The following is a 23,699-nucleotide window of genomic DNA, read 5'->3' on the forward strand; positions in this document are numbered from 1 at the left end:
TTCCAACCGGAACTTCAACAAAAAGGAAGTTACTTTTGTGCTATCCAAAACAACGCGTAAACAGAAAAATTCGTTTTTTTTTTTAAGTTTCGCTTTTTTTTTCATTTAATGGAATGTTTATCCATGTGGTTTATCTCGTGGGCGTAGCCGGCCGGGGGGGGGGGGGGGGGCAAACCCTCCCGAAATGGAGGGGATCGGAATTTATTGACTGATTTTTTGCTTTGATTTTCTTTATTTTTGGTGAGATTTTAATAATAAACCATCACTTGCTCCAGCGCAGCCAAAGGGGTTTTGAGTTTAAAACCCCCTACCAGAGGGTTTTGCAGTTGAACCCCCTATTTTATAAAACAAAACAAAAATGCAAACGACAATCCCCGAATTCTAATACCATAGCTAAGGAAGATTTTGATTTTGAAACCCCCCTCCGAAATGTACGATAAAACCCTCTCTTCAATATAAATTACAAATTACACACTTTTTAAATTCTATGAGCGTAGCTTAAAGCTAAAAAGTACCTCTTCAATTTAAAAAAAAAACAAATTACACACTCTTCTTCTTCTTCTTCATCGTTCTCATTGTTATGTTGGAGTGTTCATATGACTAGACCAATACATGAGATGAACTGCGCAGTGGTTTCCAAATCAGGGAGCTCTCCATATAGTTTTCTTTCTATTGGGGTGATTTGGGGCCAATGTCTTATACGGGCCTCTTGGTAGAGAGAGCAGTTTTGGAGGACGTGGTCGGCATTTTCTGGTGATACTCCAAATGGGCAGATTTCACTGGTTCCAATTTTTTGAGCTTCCGGAACATGTGTTATTACACACTCAAAATGATATGAGCGTAGCCAAAGGGGTTTTGAGTTTAAACCCTCCTTCAGCGGGGTTTGAAGCCAAAAAAATACCCCTTCAATAAAAAAAAGCCAATTACACACTCAAAATGCTATGAGCGTAGCCAAAGGGGGTTTTGAGTAAATACCCCCCCCCCTGTTTTTTTTCTCAGCGTGGTTTATACCTCTTCAATATAAAAAAAAAGCAAATTACACACAAAAAATTATATGAGCGTAGCCAAGCCAAGAAGGGGGGGGTGAGTAAATACCCCTCCTCCAGAGGTCTTTTTTAAAGTTTAAAACCCTCCCGATAGTTTTGAGTTTAAAATCCCCCTACAGGGAGTTTTTGAGGTTGAAAACCTCTCTCTTCAATATAATTCTAAAGCAAACAACAGTCGCCAAATTCTATGAGCGTAGCTAAGGGGATTTTGAGTTTAAACCCTCCTTCAGCGGGGTTTGAAGCCAAAATAATACCCCTTCAATATAAAAAAAAAAGCAAATTACACACAAAAAATTATATGAGCGTAGCTAAGCCAAAGGGGGGCGGGGTTGAGTAAATACCCCTCCTCCAGAGATCTTTTTTAAAGTTTAAAACCCCTCCCGATAGTTTTGAGTTTAAAATCCCACTATAGGGAGTTTTTGAGGTTGAAAACCTCTCTCTTCAATATAATTCTAAAGCAAACTACAGCCGCCAAATTCTATGAGCGTAGCTAAGGGGATTTTGAATTTTGAATACCTCTTCAATATAAAAGAAAGCAAATTAGTCAAAATTCTATGAGCGTAGCTAAAGGGGTTTTTAGTTTAAATCCCCTTCAGCGGGGTTTGAAGCCAAAAAATACCACTTCAATATAAAAAAAAGCAAATTACACACTCAAAATGCTATGAGCGTAGCTAAGGGGGGTTTTGAGTAAATACCCCCTCCTCCAGAGGCCTTTTAAAAAACGTATATAACCCTTCCAGATGGTTTTGAGTTTAAAATCCCCCTACAGAGAGTTTTGAGGTTAAAAACCTCTCTCTTCAATATAATTCTAAAACCAACTAACAACTACAGTCGCCATATTCTATGAGCGTAGCTAAGGTTTTTTTTTTTTTTTAATTTGTTAAAAAAACCTCCAGAGATATTTTTTTATTTTTAAACCCCCCAACAGATGATTTTGATGATAAAACTTCCCTTTTCGTTGTAATCTAAAATCTAAAGCAAACTACAGTCACCAAATTCCAAGAGCATCTTATCTTATCTTATATACAGACGTTACTTCAAAAAAAAAAGAAGATGATTACGTCCTACGCGTCATGCATTCAGTCATGCATATTAACCAATGACTTAAATTCTGCCAAGTCACTGGTTTTCCTGGCTAGCTCAGGCAACCCATTCCAGGCTCTAATAGCACTAGGGAAGAAAGAGTATTTGTACAAATTTGTCCTAGCATATGGGGTGAGGAATGTGCCTTTATCTTTGTGTCTTTCTGAGTATTTTATTAAATTTTTGTTTTTGTATTTGAAGATTATGGTTCAGTGTTTTATATATAATTGCTACTTTACTTTTAAGTCTTCTATCCTGAAGGCTTTTTAAATTTAGTGATTTTATTAAAGGTGTTACTCTAGTCAAATGTGAATCTCACTGCTCTATTTTGTGTCTGTTCCAGTTTCTTAATGTTTTCTTGAGTTGAGGGGTCCCCAGTGGCGTAACTAAGGGGGGGGGGATGGGGGGGAGAATTTTAAAATCCCCCCGGGCCCCCACCTAGGGGGGGGGCCCCCAAATGGGTGTCCGAAATAAATTTGTAAATACATAAATTAATATATTTGATTGACAAATAGTGTCAACAGGTGTCTTTTTTTTTTTCATCATTTATAGATTAAATTTATCACAAAGACTAAACCTAGATCTAGATCTATCAGTACGTTGACATTGTTTTTAAAAATATTTTTTCCCACAGAGATCAAAGTTTTTTTAAAGTTGGTTTTACATTATAAACTTTGTTGCCACGAATAAAACTGCATGATATACAGCGAATTCCAGTTATCTTGTTACCTTTACTAATAATAGATCTAAATGGCGAGTATTTTATGGCTACACTAATTAACCTTGAAGCAAAATTTACAGAATCGAGTATAACAGATCTAAAAGTTATTCTTAATAATGCGAAAATAGTCCATTATTCGGGTTTGGCGTCTATAATTTCAGAATTAAACTTCACACTCGAGTTATTACCCCTTTATTCATCTTTCCTCATTCCAATGGAAACTCCTTTTTTATTTCCATCTAATCATTTTGCTTTCGCACAAAACATAAACATCAAACAATGACGTAATCTCATATAATATTAACACATCCTTCCTTTTGAAGTTATTATCACACCCTTCCTTTTAAAGTTTTTAAGAGTGATATCTACTAGCAGGACCGGCCCTAGTATTTGCGGGGCCCTATGCGAAACGGATCGCGCGGTGCCTAGTCTGGGTAGGGATAAGCATAATGTCAAAATTATTTTTTTTTATTTTGAAAATAGGCCTACTTTCGTCTTTGCAATAAATTTTTATCAAATGAAAGCTCACAATGCCACTTTGTATTTATTGGCACCCCAAAATGTCAATTTGGTCTATTCTTCAGGAGATCTGAATAAATTTTAAAAAAAGTTCGACTTTATCGCATATTTGCCTTTTCATGAGATTTCCTGGAGGCCCTGGAAAATCAGGAGATCGCGAAAACAATCTTAATTTATTTACGTTATAATGGTTTAATTTAGTACTTAGAATTAGCGCGGGGCCTATGAAAGCGCGGGTCCCACTGCGACCGCATAGGCTGCAGAGGCCTAAGGCCGGCTCTGTCTACTAGGAACTTTAACTATTCGTCCACTTCTGGTTGTCTTGACTGGCACAACAAGTTCTCTAGACATTGGTCTCTAACTGTCTGTTTCGTTTGTTCCAACAGTTTGCAGTTCATTGTCTCCATCGGTATCATAGTACCCAGAGATGTCTTCATCGAAACTCTTATTCAAAAAGCGTTGATTTCTTCTGTATGTTTCTCCATCGTTTGTCTTTATGATGTAAGATCTGGGTGCTGAATGTTTTTTTTTATGACAACTACTTTCTGCCATGTTTGACCTAGACGAACTCTCCGACAGAATAATATTTAGGTAGTCTAGCTTTTGCATCGTATTTCACTTTGCTATTCATCTGTCGTTCGTTGAGTAATGTCTCTGCATTTTCAGCTACCGATGGTTTCAATAGTTTGTGATCAGTTGGAATGATTCCCTGAGTCTTCTCGTCAGCAGTTGTGATGGTGAATACGGCAGTCCGCTTATCGGAGTATTTCTATACTCGAGCATAACGAGATATGGATCTTTCCCACTTTTGTATGCTCTGAATCCTTTTGCTTTCGCACAAAACATAAACAACCAACAATGACGTAATACCATACAATATTAGCACAGAATCTTCTCTTCATGCAGTGGAAAATTAAGAATTTTTTGCCTATCTTGAATTCTGGTCAAAGCTCCTGCGCCCAATTAATAAAGTTCAGAAGAAACTACAAAAGTCTGGACTGCATATACGGGAAGCTGCTAAAGAAATTAGCACCCTTTCATGCTTTCTGCAAAATGATGAGAAACTGACAAAAACCCAATCCATCGAAAAAGCAAAAGAAGGTAGTGAATACTATGGATTCCCTGTAATCAAAACAACCAGAAGAAAGAAAAGACTTGATGGGAAGTTGAGTTCTAATGTAGGACTGTCAATAGAACTGCAATTCAAACGTGTTGCGACAGAAGTGATGGACAGATTTCATATGGAGATGATGGGCAGATTCCAAAGGCTGGAAAGAAAATGGATACCTTTGGGGTTCTTCTTGAACCAAGACACCTGTTAGATGAAGACACGCTTATGACAAACTGTGCTACTTTTCCTGTTTGTATGATGAAATAAATGGAAAATCGCTTTTTCAATGATGTCATTGATGCACGAGCACTTTTCATCAACAAACCAGTAATACAATCACCAATAGACATATTTAGGAAAAAGGCTTCTTATGGTAATTACGTGTGCTCAAACTCTGCAACCTCCTCCGAATACCGCTAACTCAGGCCACTTCCATTACGTCATGTGAGAGATCATTCTCAAAGCTCAAGTTCATCAAAAACTATCTCAGGAGCACAATGACGCAAGAAAGGCTTATCATGGCTTTATTGTCAGTGAAGTCACAAATACTAGAAAGTATCGATGTAGATGTTGTTATAGATTTCTTTGATGCACAGAATGCACTACGTGAAGCGATATCAATTGAGAGTTGTCACTTGTGCATTATTAAACTAATAAACAACGGCAATATTCATTAAAAGAGTCTTCATGATTATTTTTTTGTTAAGTTTACTGATATACTGAACCAATTTGATTTTGGGCTTATATATATTTGCTTACATTATCTCATGTCATATGTCGAATGTCAAAATGCAAGGGGCCCCCAAAGAGGTCAATCCCCCCGGGCCCCCAAATCCCTAGTTACGCCCCTGGGGGTCCCAAACAGAGGATGCGTATTCTATTATTGGCCTAACCAAGGTTAAATAACATTTCAGTTTTATGTTCTTAATTGATGTTTAGAAATTTCTTCTAATAAACCCTAAAACTTTGTTTGATTTTTTAATAGTTTCATTAATAATATATGGGGATTCCATGACAGTTTTTCGTTTATTATAACACCAGGTATTTTGTCTGTGTCTTATTGTGTTGTTTTTATTGTTCTATATATTATGCAGTCGTCTGCAAATAATATGAATTTTGTTCCTGAACTAATGCAATTTGGTAAATCATTTATGTAAATTAAAAATAGTAGTGAACCTAAGACTGTTCCTTGTAGTACGCCTGAGTTTACTGTTATTTGTGTTGATTTAGAGCTATTTATTATTACAGTTTGTTCTCTCCCTATCAGAATATCTTTAATCCACTGATGCAATGGACCATTAATGCAGAATATTTTAGTTTTTTTTTAAGCAAACTATGGTGGTGAACTTTGTCAAAAGCCTTGGAAAAAATCTAGTAAGATAGCATCTATTTGCTTACTAGCTAGGCTATTATCTAAACCTTTTGAAAAATTATCAATTAGTCCTATGTTGAATACTTAGAGATTGTATGTATGACTATAGGCCTATATTTCCTAATGGGTAACATGGAGAGGGATGGAGGCAATTTAATATTTAGTTGATTTGCAATCGAATTCACTGGTAAAAGTAGGCCCATATGGTAGGGAGGGGTAGTGTTTTATAAGCGGGCCATGCCAATTAGGCCTAGCTTTTAAGCTTTCAAGCTTTTAATGGGAGGCGGGGGGCGGAGCGAAAAGGTTGGAAGGAGAGAAAAGTAGGCCTAATATTGAATTTACAGGTTAGAAGTGTGTTTGGGAGGGCATTTTTTAAAGCGGGCCTTTCCAATCAGGCCTATATAAATGTAACGTATCACATAGCCTAGGCCTACAAGAATATAATTCCAAAAAGGGTATTGCTAAAATGCGAAAAGTTTTATTGCAAGAGTGAAAAAATAAACATTACGATTTGCAAAATGTAAAAAGAGGCCCACGCCAAAAAATATCATAGAGCTTATCCAATATTTCAAAATAATGAAAAGCAGAAGAATATAATATAGAGATCTGGAGATTTCGGGGGGGGGGGGATTTTTAAGTGATACTCGAATTTACGTGCCGGTCCAAGTTATATGTAAGAAAAAAAGAAGGGGTCCATGGCAATGTAAACAATATATAGCCTGGGGCCTGGGACAAATCAACGGGTGTAGCCGGTGGGTAATGCTAGTATAATTATACAACTATAAACATATAAGAAGCGATATTATAATAATTATATTAATTATTTGATAATGAATAAAAAATGTTTTGAAAACAGTGGCTATATACACAAAAAGAGTTTAAATTAAGCAAGCCAAGGGATGTAATTTAATTCCTGTCAAGGGCCAATTTAGATTTTAGATCTAGAGGGGTCTAGATTTATAATCTAATCTAGACTAGAGTATAGACTAGATGTCAGATTGAATATAACATATAAAACATTCAAGATCTAGATCTAAATACAAAGTCTAGATCTCAGTAGATCTAAATAATCTAATACTACTAATTACTAATAGATCTAGATTGTATTTAGTGAGTATATAATAAAGTATATATTATATTATACCTTAATATACTATTATAACTATTTATATGACTTATTAAAATTAAGTGGCACTTAACAATATTGTCACATCATTGTGATAACTAGAGTCACTAGAGAGAGTAGTTTTAGAACATTACATGAATTCAGACACTCGCTGTTTTTGTGGTCATTAATTAAATCTTTATTTTGATATTTAATTATTTATTATTTAATATGAATCTAGCGTGCTGTATAAATCATAATAAATGTGCTTGTCCATTTAAGGCATTTTCCAGTGATTCTGACCCAATTTCCTTCCATTTAGCTGTCTTTTTAAGTAAGAAAAAGGAATTTCAAATGTGTAAGGTTGTTGTTTTTTCCTGTTAGTGTTGTTTTTTCCTATGTTACCCGGATGACTTTAACTTTAACCTCTTCCTAGGGTTAAGACTATATTTTTTGGTTGGCTAAGTCTATGCCAATGAGCCCGGCAATATTTATTCTGTTTTTAGAGCTGATTTATTTGATTCATAACCCAAGTTGTTTGATTCCATGTAAAAAAAAAATTAATAGGGTGTTTGAATTATATTACGATTTTCTTACCAAAATTTATTTCAAACTGCCAGTTTTAGACATCAATGTTAATGATCTTATGTAATTTTTTTTTTTTATAGAGAATAAATGGGCTAATGTTTGGAGTGAGCTTGGTACATTGAATGAAGTTAAATGCCTAGATCTAGAGTAGACCTACTAGATAGATCTTTTTTAGATTTATATAGAGAGAATATATAGAGGATTCAGCTATTTAGGCAACAATGGCTATCCTAACCTGTACTATACTACAAAAGATCATCTGTACTAGAAATGTATTAAATTAATAAACAAAAAATACAAACATTCAACACACATCTAATCATGCAAACATAAAATAAGTCTAAAAGTCTGTGTAGAAGTCACTATCCCAGAGACCTAATTTTGGTAGAATAAGTGTGTTCATATTTTTATTTTTTGTGTTGGTATTTATTCATAATTTGAAAATATCTTTTTAATGATTTCATGTGAGGTGCTATGCCTGGGGATCTTAAAATTTAGTTAACGTTAATATAGAATTAAAATCTGAATTTATTGATGCCTAAATATAGAGACTGTGTGAAATAAATTTATGGTGTCCGGAATCAAGTAATGTGGGTCAAATTTGTTTGAATTAAATGAAAACACAAGGCCTCTTTGACCTTAAATATAATAACAAATAAAGTTAGGGGTACAAATATAAGTAGTCATCCTTATTCTCCTTAAACTAAAGAAGATTTTGATACTTCATTTTCTTTTCTATGTCGAACCATTATCAAATAATGCACTGTCAAAGTCAAACTTTGAAGGTGTCCGAATAGTATAAACGACTTACTTAACTATAACTATGAGTAGTATGACCAAGTATGAGTATGAACCTATGATGTCATTGAACTTAATTGAAGTATATTACTAAGACTAAATTGCTATCATCATAAATCAACATGAATTTATGATTTTAGATTTGCAATTAAAACTCAAACTAAGACTTAAGTCAAACTGTTGAACTTACTTTACAGTTACAGTTAATTAAACTTAATTCTAGATCTAGTAATTCTCTTTAGAGTCTAGAGTTCTAAAGGGAGCTTTTTGAAACAAGACTATTCATATTATTTTGATAGTACCTCATTTAGATCTAATACTACACATCTAAATCATTTATGCTGAAAGGGGCAGCAGGGCTAACAACCCAATTATATAAAAATATATTTACAAAAGCTAAAACTAGTAAAACAGATATGAAAAGTCAGACTGATCACAACGGAAAATGACCTATGGCTGGAAATGGACGTAGAGGCGGATCTATAGTGGCTGAAAGTTCTTGCATGTAGACGTAAAGCACAGGATAGATCACAATAGAGAGATGTGCTGAAGCAGGCCGGTACCCTCTATGGGCTGTAGCGCCACTGGGATGGATGGATGAAGGCATTCACTTTGGATTCCTTGCACATAATGAAGTCTTCCAATAGACTCTAGACCACACTTAAGTGATATCTATCATTAAACTATTGAATTATTACTCAGAGAAAACAATTTCATGTACTAGAGAGTGGAATTAACTTGGCTCATAAAAATTACAGTCCAAACTAAATGTCATTCATGTAATATAGTAGCTATGTATATATTTATCTGGGCAGAAAAATATTTCATCAACATGACTCTTAACTGTTGAGAGAAACTGACAACTACACGACAGCTCTTTTGGCTGCTTTCGAATGGGACATCCAAAGAAAGATTCAAATGTTTTGACAAATGTTAACATTCACTAGGAAGTGTTTTCATAATCCATCTGTACATCTCTGAGTCATGATTGTTGTATTGAAAGCATCTCTGTAAGTAATAGAAGGATTTCACCAAAGGTATGTGTGCTGCATAGACATAAAATGTCAAGACAAATAATATCCAAGTGAATGGCTATGGGGTTAGACGAGAATGCTTAGTTGTTAACTGTACTGCTTGAGAGATGACCAAATTGCACATGTGTAAACATTGACAAGAGTAATGCAAAGACTGTTTCTGAATAAGGTGTGATGAAATATGCAGATCACAACTATAACCATGTAATATTTAACTCTCAACCATTATCTTCAGACTCCTATTGTCTTTTTTATTATTTCTAGCATTGAACTGTGGCTATTTGTACACATTTTAATTTCAGATGTTCTTGTTCAAATTTGAGGCATTAAGAGATGAATAATCAATTTAGTGGTAATAAAAATCCACCTTGGGCAAGGCAAGGTAAAACTTTATTAAACAGAAACAAACAGTGATTTCTTGAATATATAAATGAACTTATTTTTAAATGTCTTAAAATCTAATAACCTTTGTTAATTAATTCACACATTTGTTTATTTTGCTACATTTGTATTGAATTAAATAAAATGTGACGTAATATTGTTTAATTCTGGCAAGTTAATTTCTTGTTCTATTTCTAAATGATATAGATTTAAGTGCTATAGATCTAAATGGCTCATTTGGTAATTAATGTTTTAAAGTTAATCATTTTGTTTTTTAAGTGAAAGATTGTCAAGCTAACATTGTGTTGTTTTTTTTCTTTCTGCTATAGATTATGGCAATCAAGGTGTTGCTGGAATCATGCAACCCAATGTAGCATATCCTTATAATCAGGGACAGACACAGTTTGCTCAACAACAGATAGGACCTCCAGTAAGACATTTTTTGTCTGTAAACTTTTGTTTTAAGCAAATTAGATATTTAAAACACATTCTCTATATAAATATTGATAATTTTGTTTTCAGGCCAATTTACAAGCCGCCCCAGGAGCTCTTCTGTCCCAACCAGGTCTCCCTATGCAACCTTCATTAGCTGGAAATAATGCACAGGTAAAATAAATGACTATACATTTTAGTATTTTGATTGATATTTTTCTCTAACCTGCCACCACTCACGCTCTCTCCCCTAAACCCTATAACCTTTTTAATTGTACCCATCTATTATGGTCCAAACCACAGTCAAAGGACCAGAGATCATGTTTAAATACTGTAGTCAAACGCTTGAAGAGTTATTCACCATTCAAATCAACATAAAACTGTTCATGAAGAATTCTGTTGAATTATGTTTAAGAGCAATGCTAATCATTTCACATCCTGTATCTTTGATAAATAATGTTAATTTCTTGATTTTTTTGTGTGTAAGGTTGGTGCTGTTAGCTATCCCATCAAACCACCAGGCAATGCTGCTGCTGTCCCTAACCAGAAACAAAGGACATTCACTGGCAATGTTACAAAGATGCATGAAAACTTTGGTTTTGTGGATGAAGAAGTGTTCTTTCAAGTCAGGTACAGTATTAAAATGTTGAAATTAAAGGCTTTCTTATGTGCTGTTTTTTTTTTTTTTTTTTTTTTTTAAACGTTTTGCTTTCTCTTTTGTTCCTTTAATTTTTGCATTATCTTTACTATTCATGGAAACAAATGTATTTAGTAAGCTTCCTTTTTAACTCTTTCTCTCCCCATTGATGATACCATCATTGATTTGACCTCATTAAATTATAATAATGTTTAATTTTATAAACTTTATTTGTGTTATATAAAAAGAGCATGCATTCCCCTTTAATTCTATACCAAATACAACATTTTTTGATAACAAACAAAAACGTTATTGAAGCTTAATCGGTTGAAGCTTAACAGGGAAGTGAAAAAGTAATGAGCAAAATGAAAAATGCAGTGGAAACGTGGAAAAATAATTACAGAGAGAAAGAGTTAATTATGATTGAAAGATTTATCTTTGTGAAATTCCTAGTAGTGTTTGATAGCCCTATGTCATCAGTATAGAGAATAACACTTGTAACATTTTTACTTCACTGTATTGATGCAGTTTTAATAAAACTTTAAGTATCAGACATGTTTGTTTGTTAGTGACACAATGCAAAAAATATATTTATTTCAGCTGTGTCAAAGGAATGCTACCCAAGGTTGGAGATAAAGTCCTTGTGGAAGCCTCTTACAATGCTAACATGCCTTTCAAATGGAATGCTACCCGAGTTGTTCCCCTAGTATGTATGCCAAGTAAATTAGTTAATTTTACAAAGCTTTTATCAACTCACTCTGTATGGTAAAAAGTTTGAACACGTTTTTTCTCCCATCTGCCATTCTCGGATCTAGTTAAAACTTTTGCACAATTGTTCATTGAACCTGGCGAGACATGAATCAATAAAAAAAATGAAACAATTAGTTAATTAATTGTTGGTGATCAATTATTTTCTTTGATATTGAAATAAGGGAAATAAATGCTACTTAATGAGAGATGTGGATATATACATGGATTAAATCTCCTTATTACGTTTTGACACATTTTTTCTCCCACTTCCCATTCTATGATCAAGTTGAGATTTTTTTCATACACGAATAAATAGCCAAAAAATAATCAATTAGTTCATCATTTAGTACTAATTAATTAATTTTGTTTTATATAGCAGAAAGGGAACTAAAGCATGTAAGTTTTAGTAAATGGCAGTAATTAGCATCTCTTTCATTTAGATAAACTTTGTTTTTCAAAAGTATTCTTTTTTCTGTTGCTTTTTTATCATGTTGTTAGTTTTCAAACACATCCTTTTTTAATAAATGGAAACCCCTTTTATACAACTCCCCTGACTCTAGGTCATCAATGCTTAAGTTTTTATTTGTTGATACACGTCAACTTTTTTTTTTTAATTAGTGGATATCTTTTTCCTTTATTCAGCATGATGCCTTGAGTGGAAATCAAATGATGGCAATGCAGCAACAACATCAGCAACAACACCAGCAGCAGCAACAGCAACAATTAAAAGCCATACAGCAGCAGGCCATTGGTCTAATGGCAGTCCCTGGCCTAATGGGTGGCATGGGTAACTTGCCTAGCAACCAAGGCCCTCCTCCTCTCATGCCGGGGATGGGCAAGTTTCAAAGTGGAGGTATGTCATTCAATAGTAATCGATTTTTCTTTACAGACACATTTGTTGTGTCCCTTTTTGTGTGTTAATTGGATACACTTTAATGCTAACATTACATGTCATAAAGTAAAGTTCCCCTTTCAGACCTTGCGATCTATAGGGCAGAGGTAGATGATGTGGTCCATGGTAAACGAGAGTGTCATATGGCCAGCACAACGACGAACCACCTTTACTTCTCCCCCAACTAATGTCAGGTACCCATTAGAGATAAGTGGACTCAGAGGCGCCCAAAGATCTCGATATTAAAAATTTCAGTCTTCATCAGGATTCAAACCCGAGACCCCTGGTACGGAAGCCAAGCATTTTACAACTCAGCCACCATGCCCCCATGTCATATGAAAGGTTAAATGTAATTAAACTTTAATGTAAATGCATTTTGACTCTATATAAATGATTCTCAAATGTGGGATGTTTGTTAAAATCTGCATTTCTCTTACATTAATGGTTTGATTCCTCTTATTTTCTGCTATTTCTGCAAAATCCCATCTGTTTTTTATAGTTTGAAAGTCATCGCTAATGCTAATTTATCGTTTCTTTGTTCAGGTATGTTCAACTCTGGGAATCGTTCTGGAATCAACACTGGTCCTGGTTTGTTGGGTGATCCTATGCCTAGGAATCTCATGTCCAACAAAGATCAACGAGGCATGACTGTGGGAAGTATGTCTTCTGGTGAGACACAAAAAGAGAGAGATCGTAGAGAAAGGGAGAGGCGTGAGAGAAGAGACACGAGGCGCAAAAGATCTCGGTCTCCAGTGAAACGATCCCGTTCTCCTCCAAAAAGATCACGCTCACCTCCTCCACGGGCTAGAAGTCCTCGCAGTCCTCCTCCTAAAAGGAGAGTACCTCGACCTCCACCAAGATATGTGGTTCAAGTGCCGAAAATTCTTTTAGACGCGTAAGAACTTGTTCTCTAGAATCATTAATGGCTATTGTGTTTGCTGTCATAATTTATATAAGTTACCTTGGTATTCAATTTCATCCTTATCTCTTTTAACATGGAATTTTTTAAGACTAAATTGTGAATAGTATATTTAAAATAAAATAAATAAAAACCAACAAATTAGCCATTAGAAAGCTGACAGTAAATTATTCCTCAAGTAAAAAAAGAGAAAGCTCTTCAGTAAAAATTTATACAAATACTTTTCAAATCTCTTTAATTAAGATTTATCTTTATCTCTATTTAATCTCTCTCAACAGCCAAGATACTTGTGTGGTGTCACTGAAGAACAAATACACCAATCTGTACATACCTAGTGACTTCTTCCACGCTTCCTTTTCCTGGGTGGAGAACTTCCCCTTGACTAGACCTTTCACCCTTGGCCAGGCTTGCAATTTTCATGTCATGCACAAAGATGTGCCCCCTATCAAGCCAGTGACAGCTGTACTGGATCCAGGTGACACTGATCACCTTTTTAGTGCTAAGGTAAATTTCTTAAAGTATTTTGTACATTGTACTACAGTCAAACTTGTTTATATTGAACTTCAGGGCACTTTCTCTATGTGCTTAAAATACCAACTGCTAATATAAGAAAAAATTATTAATTATAATTTTCTTTAGCTTGTTTGTGACTTAGAAAAATATTTTAAAGTTTAATATTACTGTGAAAACTTTGTTAGAAGTTATAATGTTTAGTTTTAGTATTAACCTGGAAATTGGCTGTTCTTTTTATTTTACATTGAGTCCAGATCTAGAAAGCTTATTTCAGCATAGTGTATAAGAAAAGACTTTGTTTTCATTGTGTCTGCTATCTTAATACCTCTATGGAGTCAAACAGAATGGAGAGGAATGTTTTCAGAAGAAATATTTTTCCACTAAAACAGGTTATGTTGTTGGCAAGTCCATCTGAAGAAGAGCTGTACAAAAAGTCCTGCTGCCTTGCTGAAGATCTTCCTGATGCCTTTGAAAATTTCCAGCATCCAACCAGATTGTTACAATTTCTTGTAGGAACCCGTGGCAAGAATGAGCCCATGGCCATCGGTGGACCGTGGTCTCCTTCATTAGATGGCCCCAATCCTCACACAAATCCACTGGTGCTCATCAAAACAGCTATTCGCACCACTAAGGCTCTGACTGGAATAGATCTCAGCTCATGTACTCAGTGGTATGCTCATGATTTTTTTAGGTCATTCCGTTATTTTATGAAACTTTTATTTGTAACTCAAATAATTTTGTGTTTATCTAAGTGTTATTAAGCAGTTAGTATTTGTTCTTCTATTGAAGAGGGAAGATCACCATAATGTGTATGTGTCTGTTATTTGTTATAGTTCTTTGTATTTAGTGTGAACATCATTAAGATGTATCATTCAATGACAAAATTAGTGTGTTTTCAATATGTCTATGTTTCTGCACAACTTTGCCATTGTTGTGAGGCCAATCTGAAGCTTCTACTTGCAGAACCAGAACTCATCACTTCGTGTGCTGTTACCTATTGTTCTAATGTCATTGTCTATTTTGTTTGTCTGTGGTCCATGTCTGAGCCTCATTCCTAGCCCCTTCATTGTTCCTGGACTTAATTTTAAAATTTGGCAATTGCCATTGTACCCTCTGTGCCCATCCATATCTATCTGTTTGACAGGTACCGATTTGCAGAGATTCGCTACTTCAGACCAGAGAGTAAGCACAAAGACCGGGTTCAGCCCGCCCGGGTGGAAACTGTCGTCCTTTTCTTACCAGACGTCTGGACCTGCAACCCAACCCGTCTGGAGTGGAACTCCCTCCAGGCGGCCTATCAGAAGCAGCTCCAGCAGACACTGAATCCAGACACTGCTCAGCAACAGGCACTGTTTATACTAGCAATTGTCCCTTTTTACTTTCCATGTTACCATTCACAGATAAACTTGAAGGGTCTCTCCTCTCTAGCAAGATCTCATTGCAAGAAACATTTTTTTTCTTATAACAATTGAATTTTCCAGTTTATGGATAATTGTTGCATTGATAACTATTGTAAATTGTATTTTTACCATGTCTTCAAGATGGGTTGAGCCATTAGAAGCCAGAAACTTAGCACCAGATTGCCCTGCATTTAATTGATTAGCCTTGGTGTTTTTATCAGAGAGTTTCTTTGTTAGATATGATGTCTTCTACCTTATCTATCTAGAGCTTTTTAGTCTGTTACTATGTGTTTAATATGTCCTCTCAAGAGAGCAAGGATGTATCCAGCTTGTAAGAGGTGATAGTTGTATAAACATGTATGTGTATAATAGGAAGTTTTAGTGTCAACACAATCTGACATTGATTTTTTTTTTCCTTGGTCTAGGAAGAGGAAGAGAGTGAGATGCAGGGAATTGATGATAAAGCAGAGCCCTCACACTATTCAACTCTTGATCCAAAAGTGATGAAGGTATGTTGACCTTAGCTCAGAACTCTTGTCTGTCTTGTGTTAGTTATATTTGATTTGATGTAAAGATGGTTAGAAAGATACAATATTGTAACCTCATCTAGTCAAATACTATTTAATAACCTTTTGTTTGATTAAACATTGTGTTTGGTTATTTGTTGGTAAAAATGTCTTGGCTTGAAGAGTTAATAGTGTCCTGTTGGTTTGGAATTTATAAAATCATCTCTTGTTGGTTCAGACACTATTTAAAAAGACTATGTTTATTAAGGAGCCAATCATCTGTACAATGTTTGCATGTAATTTTATAGGTAGGTGAACTGAGAAAAGAGTTGGAACTCCGAAATATAACCCCTAAAGGTTTAAAGTCTCAAATGGTTGCGAGACTTGCTAAAGCTTTGAAAATGGAACAAGAGAAAGAACAAGAAGGAAAAGAAATTGAGGCAGAGAAGGCAGCAGTAAGTTGTTTTTTAAAATCCAGTTTAATATGTAGGCTCTATTATTTGGATGTCTGGTAAGTGCTTTGAATTCTGGTTCCCAAGTTAAATTTTGCTGTTACCCTCCAGAAAGTTTGACTAGGATGTCGGGGTTTTTTTTTTTCTAGAAATAATGTCATAAACTTTATAAACTTTATATCTTCATTCTATTACAAACATAGTTTAAAACAAATGACCTGTTTATCTCAGTTTGTCAGTCTTTTTTTTTTGCTTAAAATTCTTAAGCTCACAAGTCATGTAATCTAGTTTTATAGACTTAATCTGAAAAGGAAGATATTTACTTTTTTTCAACTATAAAATTAGCAAATCTCAATGATTGGAAAGTGAACATACAAAGCATGTTTCTAAATGAATCATTTGCATCTACTTATATGTTTAAGTCACAGTTTTATTTATTTCTTCATCAACTACCAGGAAGAAGAAGCTTCGAAATTGGAAGAAGAAAATGAAGATGAAGATGAGGAAAAAAATGACATCAAGAAGAAAGAAGTGAGTTTAAATAATTTTTGTTTTGTCAGCAATAGTGCATTTTGAAATGGTGCAGAATATTTTTCTATAGTTATAATCTTTTATTTGGTGTAATGCACAAATTGTAAGATAAATTTCCTTAGGGATAATAAAGATTATTATTATTATATTTTGATAGTCTATTGTTAGATAGACTAATGTATATTGTTTGTACTTAGCTTGCACAAAAATTGGTTTTTGCTAAACAACTTTTAACTTCCTGAATGGTCTGATATTGGGCTTTGGTCATAACATGTATGTCTATTTGTATTTTTAAAAATCTTTAAACTTGATCTTTTGGAAATTGATCCACATTGATCTTAAGAAAAACCTCAATAGACCACATGCTTCACTTTTTTTTTTTAGGAAAACCTCAAGACCTACCTAGAGATTAGTTTACCTTCTTGAATGCTCTGTTGTTTTTTTTTTAATGTTCTCTCAAAGAACGTTGAACCTAAATTATGTTTCTGCTATAATTATCAATTATTATTATTAAATCTGATTAGGATGAAGAGCAGCTGCGTAAAGAGAAGAGAGAAAAGGCTATCCTTGAACGTCGTTACAAACTACCAGAAATACCCTCTGTGCTGGTTCATCCATCACCAACTGCCAAAAGTGGCAAGTTTGATTGTTCTGTGATGTCACTTAGTTTGTTACTGGACTATAGACCTGAAGACAATAAGGAACATTCCTTTGAGGTAATGCTGTCTTTCATTGAATATATTTGTGTGTTTATTATTTCGAAGAAGTATTCAGAAACTAATTTAATAGGACATTGTAGCTTTGTTAAATGAATGCTTGACTGCCAAGCCGAAGATGCTGGTTTTATATCATGTTGGAGACTTGGATTTTTATTCAGGATTTGAATTTCATGAGTGCTTCCTATTCCAATTCTGTAGGAACCTGTCATCTTTGGGCAAATTATGGGTACATATAGTTTGCCACATAATACAGTCATTAGAATGTGGGCCATGGACACTTCCACTTGAAGGAGATAGTAAACTTTTTTTTTTGTGTACACTAAGTAATAAAGTTAGCGTACTAATATATGGTCGAGGTTTAATTAACTCTTTTCCAAGTATATATTGAGTTACATCTTTATTTGCCTTAGACCACAAAGCTTTAAGATGAAAGAGTCCATGATGCACAGCTGCTGAATCACCACCTTCACCTATCTGTTGAACTGTTGGGGCATCACACAAGATCTGTTGACTGTTCTTCTCCATCCCTCTCGTTCTTTTGCCTTGGACAGAATCTCCCTCAATGACAGGCCTGTCCATTCCTTTCTGTTGACTTTCTCTCTGCATCTTCTTCATTTTCCTGGTACTGTTCCCTGAAGGAAGGTCTTTGCAAGCCCTAAGCCCTGATAAATAGAGCTGCTAAATGAAATGCATCAGATATTATTGTAGTAAATGTTTTTCAATCTTTTCCATACATTTGTTATGTTGATTTTGTGATTTTGTTTTGTTATTATGATAATGTTATTTTTATATAGATCTGGTCACCTACTTCAGACACTGAGTCAGTTAAAATATTTATTAATTTTGTCATAATTTTCAGGTGTCCCTGTTTGCTGAGCTGTTCAATGAAATGTTAATGAGGGACTTTGGCTTTCAAATATACAAATCTATTGCCTGTGCCCCACCACTGAAAGAAGAAGAGAAGAAAAAGGAAGACAAAAAGGATAAGGAGGAGAAAGATAAGAAAGAAGAAAAGAAAAGTAGCAAAGACAGAAGTGATGTAAGTAGAATGACAGAAGAAATGTTTTTATAGATATAGGTGCAAAGGTTGGGTCGTTGAAATAGCTAAATTTGTTATAAAATTTTTTGGGGAAAAAAATCATGTAACCCACAATCTTAAAAAAAAAGCCTCAAGTTCAAGGTCCCATCATGTATGTCAAGAAAAGGCAGTAAAGTTGTCACTCTTGATACAATAATAATAAGGCTTGTCTTAGAATTCAAAGATTTGTGAGGAATGCAGTATTTCCCGTGGCTACGCATTCACAGCTGCGACCTACATAGCGCAGAAATAACCATGGTCCACTGGTGGTCAATTTAGATTTTCTTTTCGCTGTCTACACATGTCCTTGGCAGTGATCTTCAGCTGTCTTGTTCCAAAGCTGCCTGCATCCAGGTGCTCTCTTCTATCTTCTAGTGCAGTCTTGCTGGCATATGTTCTTAATATAGTCTCATGTTTAATGTGTATGTCAGGAAAAGCTGTAAAGTTTTTTTTTGTTTGTTTATCCCCATTCAGGATGATAGAGATGACAGAAGAGATGATGATGCCAGTGATGAGGATGAGGTAATGGGAGACATGTGTTGACCTATCATTCCAATGACTTGAAGAAACAAATGACATAACTTACATGCATTGAAACATTCTTTCATCAAACCTGATAATTGATATTTGCACATAATAGTTTCATTAAATGTTTAACATTATATTAAAAAAAAAAAAGTAAAGTTCCCCTTTCAGACCTTGAGGTCTATAGGGCAGATGATGTAAAGGTCATCTGTTTCTGTGGCCTATGGTTTACGAGGGTGTCATGTGGCCAGCACAACGACCAACCACCTTTACTTTTCCCCAACTAACGTTAGCTACCCATTAGAGCTGGGTGGACTCAGAGGCGCCCGAAGATCCTGAAGTTAAAAATCCCAGTCTTCACCAGGATTCGAACCCCGGACCCCGTTTCGGTAGCAGGCGCTTTACCGCTCAGCCACCGCGCCTCTAACATAATATTAAACAATATTTGGATAATTTTTGTTAAAACCAATTGATTATCATAAACAAAAATACTTTAAAACTATTAATCAATCTCAAATGACCTCATGAGTACTGTTTCATTCAACCATATCTATCACTGAATTCATAATGATCTTTTGAGACCAAAAGGAATGAATATCTATCACTGAATTCATAATGATCTTTTGAGACCAAAAGGAATGAAACGTGAACAAAACTTTCATTGCTATAAACAGTTTCTTTGTGTCTTTACCAACTTTCTTTTCCCATCCACCAGGAGCGTGATGATGATGACAGGAGAGATAGAGGTAATCATTTGAAGATTTGTATTTGAAACTTGTTGTGTCATAGTAATAACAATCTTTAGTTTAAAAAACAACAACTAGTTTTGAAGTTTGACAAGATTTGTTTTTATTATGTGAATGTTATTTGTGAAGATGACAAGAAAAAGAAGAAAGATGAGGAGAAAAAGATGAAGACTGTTGACCCTGGGCTGCTCCTGGCATTCTCTTACTTTGATCAAAACCACTGTGGCTACCTGACTGACAAAGACACTGAGGACATTATCCATACACTTGGACTTAAGCTGTCTCGGGCCCAGGTACACAACCTTGGAAATTTTTTTTTTGTTAATAAATGTAGTTTGTTGGATAGTTATTCATATTTTCACAAAACTTAATCTATATATAATGTGTATATAAAACATATCAATTAGTTGTCATGAGCTCACTATCTAATGTTTACATTTTATGGAAAATTAAATCACTTTTTTAGCCCCCTTGTCTTTAGAAATATCATTTTTGGTAAAAACACATTGAAAATGAAAAAAAAAAAAAATTCCAAAGGAAGACTATTCAAGATTAAATTATAAGCAATTAAAAACATTTGGGAGGAAAAAAGTTTGTGTGCACTTACCTATAAATAAACACTAAACATTTTTCTTTTATAAAAATTATTATTCAAATTATACACATTTGAATCTTTTTTTTTTTTTTAATTATTTTTCAAGCTAAACATATTTGCATTGATTTTCTTTAAATTATAATCACATTTATCCCTTGCTGTTTGCTTTCCCTCAGATTAAAAAAATTCTGCAAAAAATTGTTCAGAAAGAAAGTTTTAAATATCGCCAACTTACTGATGCTGAAGTGGATGACAACGGAGTGGTGATTTTCAAAATGGATGAGTCAGAAAATAATCAGACGAATAAACCTGACAGCGAACTCTTAGCAAGAGGTGCAGTTTTATTTCTCCTTAGAAATATCTTGTGCACATTTCAAATAATCTTTGTTGTTTGATCTGCCATGATTAAATTTTAGTAGTCCTCTGATTCATTTGCTGATTGTATTTTAAAAAATCTTCCTTACAACTTCTAATCTCCAAAACCTTATTTTAAAAAATTAACCTAGGCAACAAAGAGAGTCTGCGTAAACTGTTAGAACTGTCTGGAACTAAAACTGAACCCACTGGACAGGGTGCGGCTTCCTCAACAGTGAGCGACGCAGACAATCCTAACTTTGTCTACTACAAAGGAGCTCTGGTGGACATAGAATCTCTAATGCAAAGACTAGACAGAAGTGAAAAGTCTCGCACAGCTCTAGAGAAGAATTTACAGGGTCTGACTGGAGAGTTGGGTAAGTCTTTTGTTAACCCTTGAGTTAGTGCAAATATCAGCGCAAGCATGAAATGAATAAAAAAAATTGCTTTTCTTCTTTCTATTGAGAGACTTGTTTATTTCTCATCATTCATGTAGGACAATGCAAAGTTCTCCAGATTTGAACTGCCATTTTTACTTCTTTCTCTTCTAGGAATGTTCACCTTTCTTTTACTGTCTGGTGTTTAGAAACTTTTTTTCGTGGACCATTTTGGATACATCTCTAGTATTAATTTATTGAGCTTGCATTTCTAACCTCACATTTTCTCTATTTCACCGCCATGGCATTGATTGGCAAGCTCTTATTCTCCAGTCACCATAAATCCTTTGCCTTATTTTAGTGAATTCTCAGTGTCCCATTGTTACAGAGTCAGTCTACATGAACTTTCTTCTGCTTCTTAACACAACTATTTATTAATGCCATGGTTTTATTAATTATAATGCACCAAACTACACTACAAATAAAAAAATGTATGGGTTTGATTATTTGAGTACATAAGCTAAGCAATATATAAACCTTGGCTTTGTATCTGAACATAAGGAGGAGTGAAGTATTTCACATGGCTACGTAGTTCTACATCTAGCTTTCCTTCCGGCACTAGAAGTAATTACATACACATTTGAATTAATTTTTTCAGAAACTGTTAAATCAAACTTAGTAGAAGAGGGCAACACCACTACAAAACTCCAACATGATCTCCGTAAAGTGCGCAGCGACCTGGACAAAGAAAGGTCATTATATTCTGCAGCAGATTCTCTCAACAGAGAATGGCATAAAACAGCTGTTGAGTCGAGGTAGGTTGCATTTCTTATCAGTCTGTCAAGTGTTGAGAAATTGTTGCAGAGTCAAGAAAAAAAAACAACAACACTTAATTGTGTCAATGATTTGTTGTCCTGTTTCAGGTCCTACATGATGAATGCATTAAACAGCATCAACACATTGCTGAACAAGGAGGACAAAGGGAAAAGTGAAGAGCACAGGTCCAAGGGAGATGACTACAAATCAAAATCTGATGAGCATAAAAGGAAGGAGATTAAGAAACAGACTGAGGACAAAGAGATCAAAGTGGAAACTATGGAGAATTGAATTTGCAACTGAGTGACTTTTATGTTAAACATTGAGTTTTTTGGCTTTCTTTTGTTAGTGTGTCAATGTTCCACCTTGAAATGTGTGGGTGTTATTTTCAAAGTTTATGCTCATAGGGATATTAGCTGAATGTTATTCAGGCCCTAGATCTATATGTGCATCTTTTTCCCTTTGAAAACTGAAAATGTAAAGAGTTTTAAAAGTCTGTGGACAGCCATTTATGAAGATTTTATATGTTCAACACAATGGCCAACCACCTTTCACAGCAGATGTCAGGGTAGAGCTAGGTAGAATTAGGAACATTCAAAAAGCCTTGGTAAAAACCACAATGTTCATTATTATTGGAACCAGTTAACTGCTTTACCACTGTGCTGGCATGGCCACGTAACCACCACATTCCCAAGTACTTCATAAAATATATCAGTAGCTGGCCAATAATACTTCTTAGTAATTACTAGCCATTCTTAGTTACTGACCAACTAGAACCTGTACCAAATGGAAACCAGCGTAGGTACCTTTCTAGTAATGCATAGAAACTAGCACTAAGACTGGTCTGTTAGTATGGATGCATCATGCTGCACTTGTGGCAGGGAAGTTCCACCTAAGGAGCTTTTTTAAACCAAGAAACTTTGTTACCAATAGGTAGTAATTCATATTATTTTCATGTTTAATTTCAACAGTTGTTTCTCTTTGTGCATGAGTCAAGTGTTTTTTGGTTATTTTTTTAAGAAAGAAAGTTAACTTCCTATTATTTTCAATGAATCCCACATCAGCATTTTGATTGAGAAATTTTCCTTTTGAATTTTGTTTAAATGTAATATTTCTGACAGTTGAAGTTGTACAGATCTTTTTTTTTTTTTTGTTGTTGTTTAAAATTTTTTAGTTGGCATTCATACAGTATTTTTGTCTTGTATAAAAAAAAAAGGTTATTGTAACAAATCACAATAAATGAAGTTTATGAACTCAATAGTTGGTTGTGTGATAAAATAATGAGCATTTAATAGGCATTTATCTACAATCTTTTGGCTTACTTCTATGAGTCATGAAATAATGACCAGTCTTCTGGTTAAGATTTTAAACAAATGTAACCTGTCTGCACTATTTACTTGATAACACAGTTTTGGGATAGGACGAGATGTAGAGGAAAGCAGAGGTGGACTTACAACTGACTGCAAGCAATCTAATGGGAAAGGACATTTTGTTTGATGAAAGTCTCTGAATTTAACTCAATTTTTTTTCCCCAAAATATTTGAAGCTAAGATCCTACAGGTCATGGTCACAGGATAATCCATTTTTGGTATTAACTAAATCCAAATGTCCAGGAGAGGGGGGGGGGTTAACTGACCCCCCCCCCCCCCCCCCCCCACTATACAGAACTGAAAGTGCATCTCTGCCTCAGCTTTTATTT

General features: G+C 34.7%; 1 protein-coding gene across 1 annotated transcript; it reads left to right on the top strand.

Moving 5' to 3' along the window:
• Nucleotides 1-6,797: 6,797 nt before the first annotated feature.
• LOC106077486 (cell division cycle and apoptosis regulator protein 1-like) lies at nucleotides 6,798-23,258 on the top strand. The gene is made up of 23 exons (XM_056019014.1): nucleotides 6,798-6,962; nucleotides 9,680-9,759; nucleotides 10,088-10,188; nucleotides 10,281-10,364; nucleotides 10,678-10,820; nucleotides 11,428-11,533; nucleotides 12,220-12,430; nucleotides 13,013-13,364; nucleotides 13,667-13,892; nucleotides 14,291-14,571; nucleotides 15,046-15,247; nucleotides 15,727-15,810; nucleotides 16,116-16,262; nucleotides 16,716-16,790; nucleotides 17,315-17,506; nucleotides 18,369-18,548; nucleotides 19,062-19,109; nucleotides 19,828-19,858; nucleotides 19,988-20,151; nucleotides 20,630-20,786; nucleotides 20,960-21,184; nucleotides 21,843-21,999; nucleotides 22,108-23,258. The coding sequence occupies exons 2-23, from the start codon at nucleotides 9,711-9,713 to the stop codon at nucleotides 22,289-22,291; spliced, it is 3,399 nt and encodes a 1,132-aa protein (XP_055874989.1). The 5' UTR covers nucleotides 6,798-6,962; nucleotides 9,680-9,710; the 3' UTR covers nucleotides 22,292-23,258.
• Nucleotides 23,259-23,699: the final 441 nt, after the last annotated feature.

Source organism: Biomphalaria glabrata, chromosome 2 (assembly GCF_947242115.1).
Source record: "Biomphalaria glabrata chromosome 2, xgBioGlab47.1, whole genome shotgun sequence".
NCBI lineage: Eukaryota > Metazoa > Mollusca > Gastropoda > Planorbidae > Biomphalaria > Biomphalaria glabrata.

What these genes read in the sequence shown, in the direction of transcription:
- LOC106077486 (XM_056019014.1), top strand. Translation starts at nt 9,711, where the DNA reads ATGAATAATCAATTTAGTGGTAATAAAAATCCACCTTGGGCAAGGCAA. An exon ending in GGGCAAGTTTCAAAGTGGAG is followed by an intron (nt 12,431 to 13,012) that starts GTATGTCATTCA and finishes TTCTTTGTTCAG; the next exon opens with GTATGTTCAACTCTGGGAAT. An exon ending in ATAAGGAACATTCCTTTGAG is followed by an intron (nt 17,507 to 18,368) that starts GTAATGCTGTCT and finishes CATAATTTTCAG; the next exon opens with GTGTCCCTGTTTGCTGAGCT.